The sequence below is a fragment of the Macaca fascicularis genome, chromosome 8 (genome assembly GCF_037993035.2).
Source record: "Macaca fascicularis isolate 582-1 chromosome 8, T2T-MFA8v1.1".
NCBI lineage: Eukaryota > Metazoa > Chordata > Mammalia > Primates > Cercopithecidae > Macaca > Macaca fascicularis.
The window spans coordinates 81,116,697-81,133,732 of record NC_088382.1 but is presented as its reverse complement, the minus strand read 5'-3'; the positions used below and the strand labels follow the sequence as shown (position 1 = coordinate 81,133,732).

Below are 17,036 nucleotides of genomic sequence, written 5' to 3'. Positions count from 1 at the left end.
GACCCCAGTGAAGGATACCATACCAAATATCCACAAAAGACACAAGCTAAGGGAAAAAAAAAAAAAAAAAAGAAAGCAAAGAACAATGGCAATGACAATAAGGGAGGCTGGAATTCTGGGTCCAATAACAGGATGTTGAAATTGATTCAATGTGGAGCTAAAAAGAGGTGACTAGGAAAATGCCAAGGTCTGGGTTGGTATGCCATTCCGCTAAAGAATGAATACAGTAGGTTTCCAGAGGAAGTGTGATGAATCCAACTTGCCACACATTGAGTTTCAGGTGCTTTATGGGACATCTAAGTAGAAATGACCAATAAGTAATTGATATATGAGCCTCCAGTTGAGATCTAAGATCTGACAGAGAGGAGTGGGTGGTGGTTGAAGCCATCAGTGTGCTTGAGTCCACAAGGTGATCTGAATAGAATGAGAGATGGAAGGATAAGAATAAAGTTCTAGGAACCAACGTCATTGATATGGTTTGGCTGTGTCCCCACCCAAATCTCATTTTGAATTGTAGCTCCCATAATTCCCATGTGTCATGGGAGGGACCCAGTGGGAGATAATTGAATCATGGGGATGATTACCTCCATGCTGTTCTCATGACAGTGAGTTCTCACAAGATCTAATGGTGTTGTAAGGGGCTTTTCCCTGCATTTACTCTGCACTTCTCCTTGCTGCCACCATTTAAAGAAGGATGTGTTTGCTTCCCCTTCTGCCATGATTGTAGGTTTCCTGAGGCCTCCCCAGCCATGCTGAACTGTGAGTTACTTAAACCTCCTTTCCTTATAAATGACCCAATCTTGGGTATGTCTTTATTAGCAGCATGAATGGACTGATACAGACATTTAACAAGCAGATGATGTATACATACATTCTAGGAAAATGCCCATAAAATATTGCTGTCATAGAGGAGAAATGTCAAGAAGAGAGTAAACAGCAGTGGCACATGCCACAGAAGGGCCATGCTTTGAAAAGAATGAGAACATTTGGCAATGAGATTGACTTAAAATGAGATGTTACTTTGAAGTGGAGGCTAAGCTCTAAATAATTTTTTGAAAGTGATATAACAAAAAATGGTGCTTTGGAAGAAGCCCTTTTAGAACTGCAGCTCTGGAATTTGTTATTGCAAGAAAATTATGTATTATAAAAATAGTAAGATTAAACCAAAGACCTGGGGATTTTAACATCTCAGTTTTGGTTTAAGAACGTGTTTTTTTCCTTGTTCTTAATATGCCAAAATAAGCCATCAAGCCACGAGTTATTTATTAACTGTTCAGCGTTAGCTTTTTTCACATTTGACTTGTACTTGTATGAGACGTGTTTAGAAATTTTAACAGTGTTAACATATTAGCTATTATAATAGGAAAATAAAATCTAACCTCGATGTGAGAACTCCAGTTGCTAGAATATGTAAGCAATTCCATGAGCAGAATTATCTATCTGTCCTTCTGCTAGTTTCCTCTTGGGTAAAACACTTAGGCTGAGATGGGTTTGCACTCTGCTTGCTGGATCATCACGCACAAATCACAACCCTCTAGGAACTCAGTGCGCCTGTTTCTAAAGTCAAAGAGTAGGTGTTTTCTAGAGGTCTGCCTTTCAAACTGTAGATTGGGACAGGGCTGTGAAATGGACAGTGTCACAGTATATCCACACAGTGAACAATATCTTGCTTTGGCAAACATATTTCAGCTGTGTGTGCGTGCACATAAGAGAGATTCTTAGATCCCAATGTTAATTTTGTTTTTTACTGTGCATTGTGGTTCAAAGATGTCTGAAAAACACAGCTCTCAACTAGAACCCCGTTCCTATTCTAAAATTATCTTATTCCACTTAGCTGCCAGACTGTTCTCTTGGTGTAGTAAACGTTTCAAAACAATTCTTGGAGTGGCAGGTATAAAAACTGTTGAGAAATGACAGCTAATAACAAAAGAGAATAACATTAAGAGGTAAATAAGACCAACATCTGTGTTGTATTTTACCACTAGACTGAACAAGCCTTTAAAATTTATTAGTATTCTGACTAGCAAGTCATTACTGTAATTTATGAAGAAAAGTTAAAGTATGCTATATATTAACAAACAATAGAGTAATTCTTTCAATGGTCATATAAATAAGCAACCATATCAAGGAGAAAGAATACTTTTTCAAAAGTAACAATACTATGGCACATATATTTTAGAATTGGCAATTAAATAAATGTGGTCAGACTCCATCCTTGCCACATAAAAAGATTCATTGACATGGTTATGAGACAAGTCAGGGTATTTTTATTGGCCTGAGCTAGAGGGAATAAACACCTTAGTCAGATGTTTTGTTTTAGACACATCTGTTTGAGCTTCCCCTACAGGTTAATTCCGCTGTAGGGTCTATTTGAGCATTTGCTTTTCCCGGCATGCCTACTGATACTTAAACTCCTTGTGAGTGAACAACTTCTCATAAATCCAAGAGCAAATGAGTTAAGTTTTTCTTTACAGTAATTTGTAAACTGTATTCAATTCTTCTAAAACCTATGAAATTTCATAGATTTCAGGTGTATTAAAAAGGGACAATTTAAGAACGCTAAGGAGTATGAATCATCACACACAAAATTTGAGGGAATCGTTTTCCTTTGTCCCTCCCAGCAGAACTCTTGGACACTCAGCCTCTGCGTCTTTATTTCCTCTCTGCCTTCTTATCAGCCCTGGGGTGTTTGCTTTTCCCCTTTGCCGATCTAACCCCTGAAGTTTGGCAATGCTGTGTCCTTTGTCTCCCTCCCACTGTCAGTCAGCTGGCAGAAAAGGCACAGGCAGGAGAGGAACTGAGGTCAGTGAATTACACCATCCTGCCGTGTTTCACGTACTCTGTTCCTCCTCTAGGTCTGCTGGAAGGTAGAACTTGGGCCATGCTGGAGAGGTGGGGGCAGTGCTTAAGGGGATGGGAGGTATTCTAGGGTTGTGGATAGTGCTGGATGGGTGTGAGTAGTGCTAAGGGGGTGAAAGGTGCTAAAGGGATGTGGGCTGTGCCAAGAGGGTGGGAGGTGCTGGAGGAATGTGGGAGGTGCTGGAGGGATGTGGGAGGTGCTGGAGGTATGCAGGTGGTGCCAAGACAGTGGGAAGTACCGGAGAGATGTGGGAGGTGCTGAAGGGATGTGGGCAGTGCCAAGAGCGTGGGAAGTACTGGAGGGATGTGGCAGGTGCTAGAAGGGTGTGGGCGGTGCCAAGAGGGTGGGAAGTGCTGGAGGAGTGTGGGAGGTGCTGGAGGGGTGTGGGTAGTGCTAGGGGTGGGCGGTGCTGGAGGAATAGCCAGATTGGGTTGGGTTGACCTCCAGGCTACAGCAGATAGGCCCCTGGCAGGTGCCCAGTGAGGCTCCACTCCCATCCCCCACCCTTTCCAGCTCCTGCTCTCTCCTAAGTGTACAAACATGTACAATTCCGACAAATGAAAGACTAGATGTTTTTTTATTAGTCTATGTGAGAATATTGTGTTTGCCATCTTGCTCTTGGATTTATTAGGTGAACAAACCAGGCTCGATGAGAGGATGACACCTAAGTGGGAAAGCAAAGGCAGGAGTCTAGGCCTCCTCTCCCACCACTTCTTGCCACTTCCCAAACTTATAGGCATGACAGATGTTAAAGAGTAGGGGTAACACACAGGCACATCTCAATATTGGAAATGAAGTCAGTGTGTTCAGAAAACAAGGTAGATAGTGTACAGAGTTGACATTGGGCAGTATTGAATCATAAGAGTCTTTTCTTTGGATTGTATGTTCTTGAGTCTAAGACTCAAAGGCACATGACACACATGTCATGACACTGGCACATCTGCCCAGTGGGGCTTGCCTGAAGGCAGTTTCTCTACTTACAATCCCCCTGGTTACATGATGATGCAAGGAGATTCCATACTTATTCCAAAGGTTTGCTGTGACAATAAAATAGTATATCATAAATTATTGTTCTTTGGAAAAATTGAAAATGGCATACATACGAAAGTTGGTATTATTAATAGAATGCCAATAAACCCTTCAAAATCTCATTTTATAGCCTTGTATACTTCCTGGAAACGTTATCTTTCATCACTTAGTATACAGGATCTTCAGCCATGAATCATGTTGCTTCTTGGATTTGATAGACAGTAAATACAGGATAAAAACTCCAAATACCTGCATATCCCCCAAGTTCATCTCAATGCCAGTAGATACCATCAGGATCTGGCTTGTAGGGAGAGGCTGACTACTTGCTGCTAGTGTCCAACACTTGAAGTTTTAGATAGAAGCCACTGTGCGCTGTGGAATGTAACACTGCCCTCTGAGTATGGCACGGGCTGTTTGATGCCCGGACAGTGTCATGTGAATCTTAAGATCAGCTCCCTGAGCTGGACAGTGCCTCGTGGGGTCAGAGTGGCCATCACTTCCTGCTTTGAGTATAACTTAAAATTGACAGGTTGAATAAATACAAATAATGACACAGTTATCTGGAGTAAAATTACTATCTATTATCCTTCTGAAATTAACCTATAGTGCAGGGCTGTCCAATCTTTTGGCTTCCCTGGAAGCCACACTGGAAGAAGAAGAATTGTTTGAGGCAACACATAAAATACACTAACACTAATGATAGCTGATGAGCTGAAAAGAAAAAAAAAAAAATCATCACTTAAAACATAGTGTTTTAAGAAAAATTTATGAATTTGTGTTGGGCTGCATTCAAAGCCATACTGGGCCGCATGCAGGCTGCAGGTTGGGCAAGCTTGCTATAGTGTATCTATTTTCTGATATTTGTGACAGGGCACTTAGATGCTTTTAATGGATGGTGGCATAACATAAGCAGTGGTTTCTTGATTCACTGAACTTTTTGCTCCTGAAATAGACATATAAAGTTGAATTTCCTTTATTTTGTATGTCTAAGTAACCCTAGATTTTATATTTTTAAAAGGTAAATGAGTTTTTTCTTTGGTATATAAAGCACCAACAACATTTGGGGCTCTTTTTGTAAAATAAGTCCCTGAAGTTTGCCCACAGAATAAGTCATGCACACTAAAATAAGCAGCTATTGCCCAAGTCTCTCTCTGTCTCTCTTGCTTTCAGCCTCTCCCCCAGTGCCTGCTTCCTCTTAATGAGACACTATTTCATGTAACCTGAAGTATACATGTTCTTGACCTGTCATATTCTTCTCTTAGGATCCACCCACTTCAGTTTCCCTTGGACTGCGAATGGAAGAAATGATTTTCAACTTGGCAGACACACATTTATTTTTTAATGACTTAGAAGTAAGTTCAAATTTTTAATACATATTTTTGCATGTCTGAAAATAGGTGATTGGTTTTAAAATAATGATGGGTTATTATTTTTTAAATATATAATTGGAATAGTGAGACAGAGGTTTGTTGGTTATATGGCAATGTGTTTTGCCTTCATGGGATTTCTGTTTTGCTTTACTTTGGCTGTTGATTTTCAGAGTTAGATCCTACATGACCAGTAGTAAAGACTAAAATTTGATATCAAGAATCTTAAACTTTGTTGATTATCAGAAGCTACGTATTTCTCAGTTACATAATCACCACTAAGATATGTCCAACAGAATTCATAACACTCGCATATGTTATGTCAAACTCTTATTGTATTAGGTCTGATGCTTTACTTTCTGGCTGATCCAATTGGTAGGAAAATGTTTTAGTCTGGCCCTTGCTGTTTGGGTTGCCAGGATTGCTTGTGTCACACTGCTGTTAATTTTATTGGTCCATTATGATTTCAGGGCAGACTCTTATAAGATGGCTAGCTAAACTGTTACGGGCACTGACAAACACAATGGTCTTGGTGAGCAGCATTCTTAAGAATAGAGAATATTGTTTTTCATATCTCCATTATGAGAAAACATGATTATAACTACATTTCATTCTCTTCTTAATAGAGACAGTTGTTTATTTAAATCCCGCTGTTAAGCAAGCTTGTGGTAGGGCTGCCAACAGGCATTAATCATCAAGTAGTTGTTTTGTTAGATTTATAAATGTATGTTATTTCAGACAGGAGAAGAATCTGAAAGATTCAAATAGAACTTTTACTGATCAAAGTTAATTGGCAGCAATTGGCCTTTAAATATTTCCTGATGTTTCCCTTTTCAAAATCAAGCAAAATGCACCTTATTTAATAGATGAGCCAAAATCACTTGAAAAATGCCAGTGTGTGACAGAACTTAAATGCGGTTTGTTCAACATCTGTCCTGTATTTTGATTTCTTTTCATCTGCAATGAAACTACTCAAAGACGAATTGGCAACTTCCAGTGCAATAAAGTTATTAAATATGCTTTATTTTTTCTATTCCTTAGTGAAAAATTTATTTTACACTTAAGGGTAAAATACAAAATTTTTTTGCAATTTAAAGTGTTTTACTCAAGAAGAAATTACATGTAAGACATTACTGCTTTTTTAAGGTAGAAATATTCCCATTGAGTGACAAGTTTAGAATCGCCTTTAGAAATGCATAATTATCATACTTATTTTCAAAAGCTGTTTCTGATTGATAATTGTACTTCACTTTATGAGACAGCAGCACAAAAAATTCCACATTTTACTAGTATGTTAAAAAATGCCTTTCCTACTTTTCTATTTGTTTCTAAAGATAGAGTAGACTGATATTTTTGTCCTAGGTACAGCCTTGTTACGTTTATTGATGTTAATAGGTGTTAATAGCAAACATCAAGAAGAAATTTGCAGTAATTTCCTATTGTTTTAAAACTCTGTACCTTCTTAAAAATGCCAAAACTTGGCTGGGCGCGGTGGCTCACGCCTATAATCCCAGCGCTTTGTGAGGCCGAGGTGATTGGATCCCCTGAGATTGGGAGTTCGAGACCACCCTGACCAACATGGAGACACCCCCATCTCTATTAAAAATATAAAATTAGCTGGGTGTGGTGGTGCATGCCTGTAATCCCTGCCACTCGGGAGGCTGAGGCAGGAGAATCATTTGAACCCGGGAGGCAGAGGTTGTGGTGAGCCGAGATCACGCCATTGCACTCCAGCCTGGGCAACAAGAGCGAAACTCTGTCTCAAAGGAAAAAACAAAACAAAACAAAACAAAACAGTGCCAAGACTTGGTTATACAGTGCCAATATTAGGTGGTGAAAAGTGAGATGTTAGGCAGTCATAGCTTGTTATAATATAGACCAAAAAACTTCCAAACTCAGTTTCAATGTAGTATAATCAGATTTTTCTTTATTGATATTATTTACACTGATTTTATAGAGACTGAAATACTACTCAAACAAATATATTAAAAGCTCTAGGTTTTTAGGGTATAGGAGATGCATTTTTTCTGTAAACCTAAATTTCAAAAGAAAAAGAAAAACCAGCAGTCTATGAAGTTACTGAAATATCAGATTCTATTTTTGGCATGAGGACTATTCCTTACTAGAGGTAAAATAGAAAAGAGAATGAAGGTGTAATTCAACCAAATATATAAAACAATCATGGAAAAATGTTTAAGCTTGTAGTCTTACAAAAGTTGATTTTATGTTAGGATTTTAACAAAAGTATAAATGAAAGATTCATTTACTCTGTCTTTGGAAATTGTTTACTTGCCCTAGATTTGCACAATATTTTAAAAAATAAATTGTTTTTTTACTCATTTCAATCTTTTATTTTATTTTATTTTTGAGACAGGGTCTTGCTCTGTCTTCCAGGTTGGAGTGCAGTGGCGCCATCTCAGCTCACTGCAGCCTGTGCCTCCCAGGTTCAAGCAATTCAGCCTCAGCATCCCAAGTAGCTGGGATTACAGATACATGCCACCATGCCTGGCTAATTTTTGTACTTTTAATAGAAATGGGGTTTTCTCATGTTGGCCAGGCTGGTCTCAAACTCCTGACCTCAGATGACCCACCTGCCTCGGCCACCCAAAGCACTGGGATTACAGGCATGAGCCACCACTCCCAGGCCAATCTTTTATTTTATATTTTTGAAATTCAACAAACCTGGGACTGGTTATTGCAAATATGTTTTCTTCAAAATAAAAAGTAAAATTATTTTCTGGCAGAAAAAAAAGTGTAGTGGCATAATGCTCCTAAGAACACCAGAATTATCTCATCAGGGAGAAGTGATGTGGTAATGCCTGATTTCACACTCCAACTAGCAATGGATAGTGGTGGGGACATGAATATTTTAATATATTTAAGTTACATGTTTTTAGTTTTTTAAGGTCTATAACAAAAGTAATTTCAAGGAGCTTAATAGTCTCTTGGTTAGCTTGAAATATGATGCCTGAACTCTAATTGTTGACTTTTGGTCTTATTTTCTTCTACATCTTAACTTTTGCCAGCTATCTCTTGGTATAATTTGGTTAGTTCACTTCTTGGCTTAATAAGACATTCTGACTAATGAAACACACCCCCTGTGTGAGGGGCTTTCAGTAATACTTGTCATATTATCAATCAATGTGCTTGCTTAAAACGGTTATTAGGATATGATTTAGAAGATTTAAGGTATAATTTTTGAAGTACTTTAGAAATATCTTAATGGAACTCTAAGAACTAAGTTAATCCGTTTTCGTTTCATAAGTCTTGTTTGTCATCTCACTTAGTGACTTTTTTAATTTAAAAAAATCACAATTTATATTCTGTTGACACTCCAGAAAAAAAAAAATGGAGAAAAAAATGTTTTCTGTACCATAAAAAATGTTTGACATATGAAGGAACTTGAGTGACAAGGAGACATAATTATCTTAGGAAATAATATTTTCCCCCCCAGAGAAGCGTTTCGACTTTAGTTCCGTAGTGTACGTCTGGCTTTCCTATTTCTAAGTCTGACTAACGTCCTGCATATCATTTTACAAAAAAACTCTCCATGTGCAATACGATGATGCCTATATGGAAGTCATTTTTTATGAATGACAGTATGGAACTGGAGGTTTTTCCAGCTTCTTTAGTAAAGTATGACTCTTTCTGACTGGTTGGAGAAAGAGTTCTTTCTCTTAGCTTTTTATTGAAAGGCAACCTTCAAACAGAGTGAGGAAAGGCCTTCAGCACATGATAATATTTCAGTTTAACCTGCTGCTGGTCAGTTCTCCTGCTGGATTTTTCCACAGTTAGAAGAAAATATTTTATGAAGATGGATACAAGTCTAAATAAAAATAATGCTTTAAGTTCATGTTGAATTTTCTTTTTCTGTCTGGGGTTAAGGAATATGATTTCACTGGCTTAATGGTTGTCATCCTAACCGGTGTTGACATAGCGGCCTTTAAGAGTCAGCAGGAACCAGATCACTGGTCTCAGGTCACCTGTTACCCTTGAAGAGTGAGGACTGGGAAGAGTGGGAACCCTCCTCTCTTGTCTGTGAGATGGTGGCACATGAAGCTATTGCACATACCACGCTCACCCCGTTAGTAGCACAGCTGTTCTAAACCACCCTCTCTACTCTTTCAGTGCATTGTTCAGTTGCAGCAGACCAGGGCATTCTTTGTGTCAAGATTTACAACATGAATATTCCTGTTCTTTCTGGGCCCTTCAATATGTAGACTCCTAGCCTAGGTCTGATATTTGAACACCTATATTTGTAGCTCCTTGTTTTCACGCTTTCTATTGGAAAAAAAAAAAAAAAAAAAAGGCCTGGGGCAGAAAGTTCTGGTCCCACTAGAGTATGAGTTTGATGAGTCAGGGGCCAAGGAGAGGAGCTTGTGGATGGTCTTTAGGTAACAGCATCATGTAAAAGGAGAAATCTACAATGGTGTTTCTTGTAAAGCAAAGACATTATCCCTTGGTTTAATTCAGTCTTTAAAGTTGCAATAATATTTTCTTACTTTAAAACTTAGGTTATCATCTATAAATTATTTAAATATGTCTTATTTATGTTTATTTTTAGCTAGGAAAAAAATTCTTACTGTAAAATATCAGTTATGCCAATGTTTATGAAACTTCGATTTTAAGTAAAGCACTTGGTACTGACATACTGTTTGTGCTTCCAAAAAGTGTGGAATATTTAAACCAATTCAGAAGTCGATTTCTCAAGCTGGGAAAACATAACTCACCTAGGAAGTTCTTTATAAATAAAGAAGAAACTCTGATGCCCTATGTTCAGCTTTTGTGTGGATGCTAGAGCTCTGGGTCTCTGCTGCCAAAGGATCTCACAGGTGCTTGCAAGGAAGATGCTGTAGGTCTTTGCTGCTTCCAAACCCCTCCACAAGCCAAGAGTAGCCATATGAAAGGGTATGAGCATATGGATAATTACAGTCCAAACCTAAGTGTCCTTATATATGTGTACACACATATGGAATGCCACTTGTCATTTTCAACCCTGTACATAGACTGGCGTACTTGGTGATTTTCTCCTGGTAAGTTCAGCAAACATAAAGGACTACATTTTTTAAATCCTGGTAAACACCCCTTGTAACACTCAGAATGTTGCCTTATATATGTTGGCCATTAAATGGATATGCTTTAGACCGAATTGTTATGTGTTGTCTTAGACTAGAATACCAATTTTTGTTTCCTTCTTCATAGAAGATAATAGAGTTGACTTTGCCTTCCTGTGTTTTCAGGTAGGTTGCTCGACCTTGTCCATTTCCTTAGTTGACAAGAGTAACATCAAAACCCTCAGTTTAGGGTGGGGAGGACAAAATAAGGTTTTTAAGCAACAAATGATTATTAGTCATAATAAATGTGTATTGAGTTTAGCTGCATTGTAACTGATGGCCAAAAAGAAACAATGCCCGTATTTTATTATTACTAATGAATAATTTTTGTTGCTCTTCTTATTTCTTTATCATTTCTTACAAGATTTTTATTTTATCTGAAGTTAAAAATAGAAATATAAAAGTATATTTAAAGATTTCCTTAATTCTGATGTTCATCAGAACATTGTCTTAAAGTGTAGCTATTAACACAGTAGAAGATAATATACTGTAAATAAATGTATACTGTGAATACTTTATATTCTACTGATAGCAAACATTGTACTTAGCAGTAAAATAATGGAACCAAATTGTCATTATGAGTAAAAACAAGAATGCCCTCTATCATTACCATTATTCAGCAGTATTCTAGGAATTTTGGACAGTACAATAAGACACAAGCTTTACTTAATGAAAGAGATTCAAATTATTTTTGTAGATAATTTGATATGTAGAAGACTGAAGAAAATCAACTAGAATATTCTTAGAATTGACAATAGGCTTCAGAAAAATGAAAAAAATACAGAATTCAAAAATCAAAGTGATTTGAAGTTTTAGTTATAAAATAGCGGTAGTTACTAAAACACAAAAACAAAAAATATCATAAAAGGAAATTTAGGAAGAAACCTTATAAGAAGTATTTTTGAGGAATATATGAATAAAGCTGTGACATCTTACTGAGAGATATAAAGGAAGATTTGAATAAATGAGATGTTCTTTCTCATTTTTGTAATATGAAAAAATTGTTCTAAGTTCTATTTGAAAGGATAAGTAGGCAAAAATACCTAGCAATTTTTGACAAAACATGGGAAATGAATGTCTGACTCAACCAATTATTAAAACGTTTTATAATTCTACAATAGTGTGAAGAATTATGCGGCCTAATGTTGACATTGGACTAAGTATGGGAGAAGAAATAAATAGCTCAGGCACAGACCCAACTTAAAGAAAAATTTTGTATGTTTTAAATAAAACCAAGCAAATTAATAGTGGAGTAATAGATTATTCAGCTTATATGCTAAAATAGGTAAACAGTTAAAAGATGAAAGAATGAAACACAAGAAGAATAGGTAAATCAAAAGATTAAATCAAATTCTGGCTGGGCATGGTGGCTCACGCCTGTAATCCCAGCACTTTGGGAGGCCAAGGTGGGCGGATCACGAGGTCAGGAGATCGAGACCATCCTGGCTAACAGAGTGAAACCCCATCTCTACTAAAAATACAAAACAAAATTGGCCGGGCGTGGTGGTGAGTTCTTGTAGTCCCAGCCACTCGGGAAGCTGAGGCAGGAGAATGACGTGAACCCGGGAGCCGGAGCTTGCAGTGAGCCGAGATCGTGCCACTGCACTCCAGCTTGGGTAGACAAGGTGAGACTCCGTCTCAAAATCAGTCAGTCAATCAATCAAAATCTTTGGATGGCCATTTGGAAATAAGTTGTTGAGATCCTGTAAAAGGTTAATACCATTTGTACCAATTATACATCTAGGACTTTTTACTAATCAGAGATAAAGGCAATAAACATTTCTAACTTAAGAAATTCATCATGTTTTGTTTCTTCATCTAGCTGTTAGTTATACTCATGCATTTAGTTTATAGAAATTCATTGAGCTGTAATATTTGTTTAATAAAAAGTTAATTTTAAAAAACTAATATTTGAGGAATATATACACATATTGTTGGCTCACAATTCTATTATAAAATGTATGCCCTATGTATAATATATTCACTACTAGTTTCTCTAGCACAGGACCTGGCCCATAACAGGACCCAGTAAATATATATGGAATAAATAATAGAAATATATGTTGACTGTCTTATGGAAATATAAATTCTAGAAGTTTAGCATTGATTGTTTGTGGAATTTGGGGGTTTATTTTTTATTTATTTATACTTTTCTGTATGTCCCAAATTCTGTAAAGCATATACTTATTTCTTCGGTAGTCAGAGACAAACAAATACTATTTTTAAAAGCCACAGATAATATTAAAGACAAAACTGAGCAAAACATAATGAATCAAAGAACTAAGATTATTGCAATTCATTCAGAAATACGTAAAGAAATAGCTCAACAGAAGAAATGAGCAAAAACCACCAACAGATAGTTCACAAGAGAAAGACATTCAAATTATCAAGCTACAGATGAAAAATGTTGGATTTCACTTGTAGTAATCAATCAGGGCAGATCACGAGGTCAGGAGTTAAGAGACCAGCCTGGCCATCATGGTGAGACCCCATCTCTACTAAAAATACAAAAATTAGTTGGGCATGGTGGCGTGCACCTGTAATCCCAGCTACTTGGGAGGCTGAGGCAGGAGAATCCCTTGAACCCGGGAGGCAGAGGTTGCAGTGAGCCGAGATCATGCCACTGCACTCCAGACAGACAGTGACAGAGTGAAACTCCATCTCAAAAAAAAGAAAAGAAATGTCAAGTCAGACAGCCTCTTGAGCATCAAATTGGCAAAGGTTTAAAATAAATAACATGTTCTACAATGCAGTAAGATGAAAACTTGTGTACATTGCTGTTAAGGATATAAATGGATACAAGTTTTCAGAAAAGCAGTTTCATGATATATATTCAGAACTCTGATGTGCTGATCCTTTTACTCAAAATTCCACTTTTAGCATCATTTCTAAGAAAATAGAATTACAGACAGATAATTAAGATAATAGCAATAAGCATTTGTCAAACACTTGCCCTATATCTTTTACATACATTATTCCATTTAATAGCATGATATCTCTACTATAGTAACACTATTAATGTCTTAATTTTATGGAGAAGCCAGGTGAAGCTTAGGATAGGTCAAACAAAACTTGTCTAAGGTCACACAACTACAGAGTGGCAGATTCTAGCTCAGGCCTGACACTTTCCACAAATCCACTCAACCCCACAATATACCCACCCCCCATGGTGTTTTTTACCACTACAATAGAGAAATATTTTAAATATCCAGTAACAAATTAAAAATGAAATAAATTACAATACATCCTTATAAAAATTGTTTTAAGACAGTTTATTGTATATAGGGAAGGTATTCATGGTCGATTTCAAGTTTTAAAAATTAGCTCTAAGATACAGTCAAGCCTATTCAACATGTCATACCTCTTCAGCATGTATGGCATATTTAAAAAGTGTAAAATTCGGCCAGGTGCTGTGGCTCATGCCTTTATCTCAGCACTTAGGGAGGCTTGGGCAGGCAGATCACTTGAGATCAGGAGTTTGAAACCAGTCTGGCCAACACAGTGAAACCCCATCTCTACTAAAAATACAAAAATTAGCCGGGCATGGTGGCGTGCACCTATAATCCCAGGTACTCGGGAGGCTGAGGCTGGAGAATCAAACCCAGAAGGTGGAGGTTGCAGTGAGCCAAGATTGTGCCACTGTGCTTCAGCCTGAGTGACAGAGACGATTTCAAAAAAAATAAATTACAATAAAATAAAAAGTGTAAAATTTGTATTCAACATGTATGGCATATTAAAGAAAAACTGGAAGGGAATAGATTTTTTAAAAGCCACTGCGATATAATTTCAAGTTTAAAAGTGATCAGTCGGCCGGGCGCGGTGGCTCAAGCCTGTAATCCCAGCACTTTGGGAGGCTGAGACGGGCGGATCACGAGGTCAGGAGATCCAGACCATCCTGGCTAACACCGTGAAACCCCGTCTCTACTAAAAAAATACAAAAAACTAGCCGGGCGAGGTGGCGGGCGCCTGTAGTCCCAGCTACTCGGGAGGCTGAGGCAGGAGAATGGCGTAAACCTGGGAGGCGGAGCTTGCAGTGAGCTGAGATCCGGCCACTGCACTCCAACCTGGGCGACAGAGCGAGACTCCGTCTCAAAAAAAAAAAAAAAAAAGAAAACAAAAGTGATCAGTCTACAAAATGAGATAGTATGTAATCCGGATTTAATGTCTATGACATATTAAAGGTCATATTTACAAGTTGCCAGTGGTTATTTCTGGGTGATGGTGCTATAAATGCCGTATCTCTGTGATGTTTCAGAACCGAGATGCTATAGCATCCAGTAGTCTCTTTATACTTTGTCATTTCTTTCCGTCATTCAATATTCAATACCTATTTATTGAATAACTATTAAGTACCTAGGCACAGTTCTAAATACTGGGGATACAGCAATGACTTTATTAAGGACATTCTCCTTACGGAATTAGTACTGTGGAAGAGAAGTACGAAATAAACAGTATGTAAATAAAATACTTTCAGGCAGAGGTAAGTGCTATGAGGCAAATCAAGCAGTACTGGCTAAGGGATGAATTGGAGTGGGGCATTGTTAGCTGAGATGATCAGGAAGAGATGTCTCTGAGCAGGTAACGTTTGTCAAGAAGGGAGAAGCTGGGAGGGAAGCAACTGCAAGGATATGGTAGGAAGTCATTTGGGGAGGACAATAGTAGGAATGAGTTTCACTCCTTCAGGAAGTGAAAGATGCCCAGTGTGGCTGAGACAGAGTAACTAGGGAAGAGTGGCAGGGTCCCGATGATGAAGGGTCTTGTAGACCATGGTAAAGAATTTTTTTTTTTTTTTCTAATTGCAGTGAGAAGCCATTGGAGAGTTTTAAGCATGGACGTGATAGAATAGTGTTTATACCTTTAAAACATCAGTCTGGTTATCAAATGGAATGGGGGCAAGAGTGAAACCAATGAGACCAATTAAGAGACTGTCTCAGCCAGCCTAGGGGACATTAACTTGGGGCTGAGGATGTAGCAGTCTGGACGTGGTGAGAAGTCACAGGACTTACGGTATCCTTTGATGGAAATATGGGCAGAATTTGCTAAGGGATCAAACATAGGTGGGGAGGGAAAGCAGAATCAAGGATGAACACTAGGTTTTGCCTTGAGCACTGGAAAGGTAATCACACTTCTGAAGAAGAGTGTGTTGGGGGGTGGCTGGGGAGGAGTTGGATTCAAGCATCCTGTATTGAGTGTATTAAGTATGAAATACATAGTCAACATCCAAGTCAAGAGATGACATATAAGCAGGTAGACATATAGGTTTAGATCTCAGAGGAGAGAGACAAATTTGAAGGTATAGTTTCAGGAGTCCTGACGTTATAAAACTAGGTGGCACAGGGGAAGGAATGAAAAATTGAGAAGAGGGCCTGAGATTGAGCATTTTGGCACCAACAATTAGAAATAGGACCAAGAAGAAGAGCTTAGAAGACAGAATTGTAGAGAGAATTCTATAAGGTAGGTGGAAAAGTATGAGCTATTACAGAAACCTGGAGAATAGTGTTCCAAGAGGAGGGAATGGCACACTCCTGTGTCAAATGTGGCCAAAGTCAAGGAAGATGAGGACGGAGAAGTGACCGACTGTTAGACTGGGTGAGAATGTTGGCTGTTCATGACCCTGATAAGCACCATGTCAATGAAATGGAAGAAATCAGCCAGATGGGAATGGGTTGAGAAGAGGGTAGGGGCTGACAGTGAAGACAGAAAGGATCAAGAATTCCCACAGAGACAGACACAAAGAGATGGGCTATCGTGTGTGGAGGGCATCATGGGATCAAGGGAAGGTGGTTTCATTTTTAAATAAAAGATATTTAGGCATGTCTGGATGTCAGTGAGAATGATTCCATAGGAAGGAAAATACATGTGGTATGGCAAGGAGAATGACTATAGGAGTGAAGTCCTTGGATAGCAAGACAGAATGAAATCCGGAGCACAGGTTACTTGGTGGGTCTTAGACAAGAAGGCAGGTAGCGTCTGCAGGTACAGTGCAGTCCGGGAAGGGGGAATTGGTCATGATCAAAGGAGCTGGTTCTCACTATAAAAATATTTACTGCACTTTATTAAGATTTTCTGCAGACCTCTGTCTGTCCCCCACTGGGAAATCCCTTGAGTCCAGGAACCATGATTTGTCCACTTAAATCCTGAGCTCCTGACACAAGATTTGGTACATAGAAGGCTCTCATCTATTTCCTTTAATTACTTATTTTCTTTGTCAAATAGTAGTCAATGATGAGCATTACCTTTATTTCTAAAAGTTAACTTTTAAAAGTAAATGAAGATTAATCTCAAGCTTAACAATTAAAACACCCAAGATATTAGACTTTCATATTACTTTAAGTCAGATTTCAAAATCTTTAATGTCAAGACACAATATACATAGAAGAGGTATGTTATAAAATGATACGAAGTGTGGTTCCAGTTTGGGGATTAAAATTTTTTAAAAAAGGCATGTATATGAAAATAAAAGGTTTTCTTTTTTTTTTGAGACAGAGTCTCACTCTGTCACCCAGGCTAGAGTGCAGTTGCACGATCTCGGCTCACTGCAAGCTCTGCCTCCCAGGTTCACGCCATTCTCCTGCCTCAGCCTCCCGAGTAGCTGGGGCTACAGGCACCTGCCACCATGCCTGGCTAATTTTTTGTATTTTTAGTAGAGATGGGGTTTCACCATGT

At 38.2% G+C, this 17,036-nt stretch overlaps 1 protein-coding gene across 22 annotated transcripts in view; it reads left to right on the top strand.

The window, feature by feature from the left end:
- Window positions 1-17,036, top strand: part of EYA1 (EYA transcriptional coactivator and phosphatase 1) — a 336,777-nt gene that overhangs the window by 283,659 nt on the left and 36,082 nt on the right. For all 22 annotated transcript variants that reach the window (XR_012416932.1, XM_015454952.4, XM_015454950.4 and 19 more), the window contains one exon: window positions 5,152-5,241. Coding sequence is in view for 21 of the 22 variants with exons in the window: in XM_015454952.4 (XP_015310438.1) it covers window positions 5,152-5,241 (90 nt within the window). In the remaining variant the exon portion in view is untranslated. The remainder of the gene's footprint in view (window positions 1-5,151; window positions 5,242-17,036) is intronic.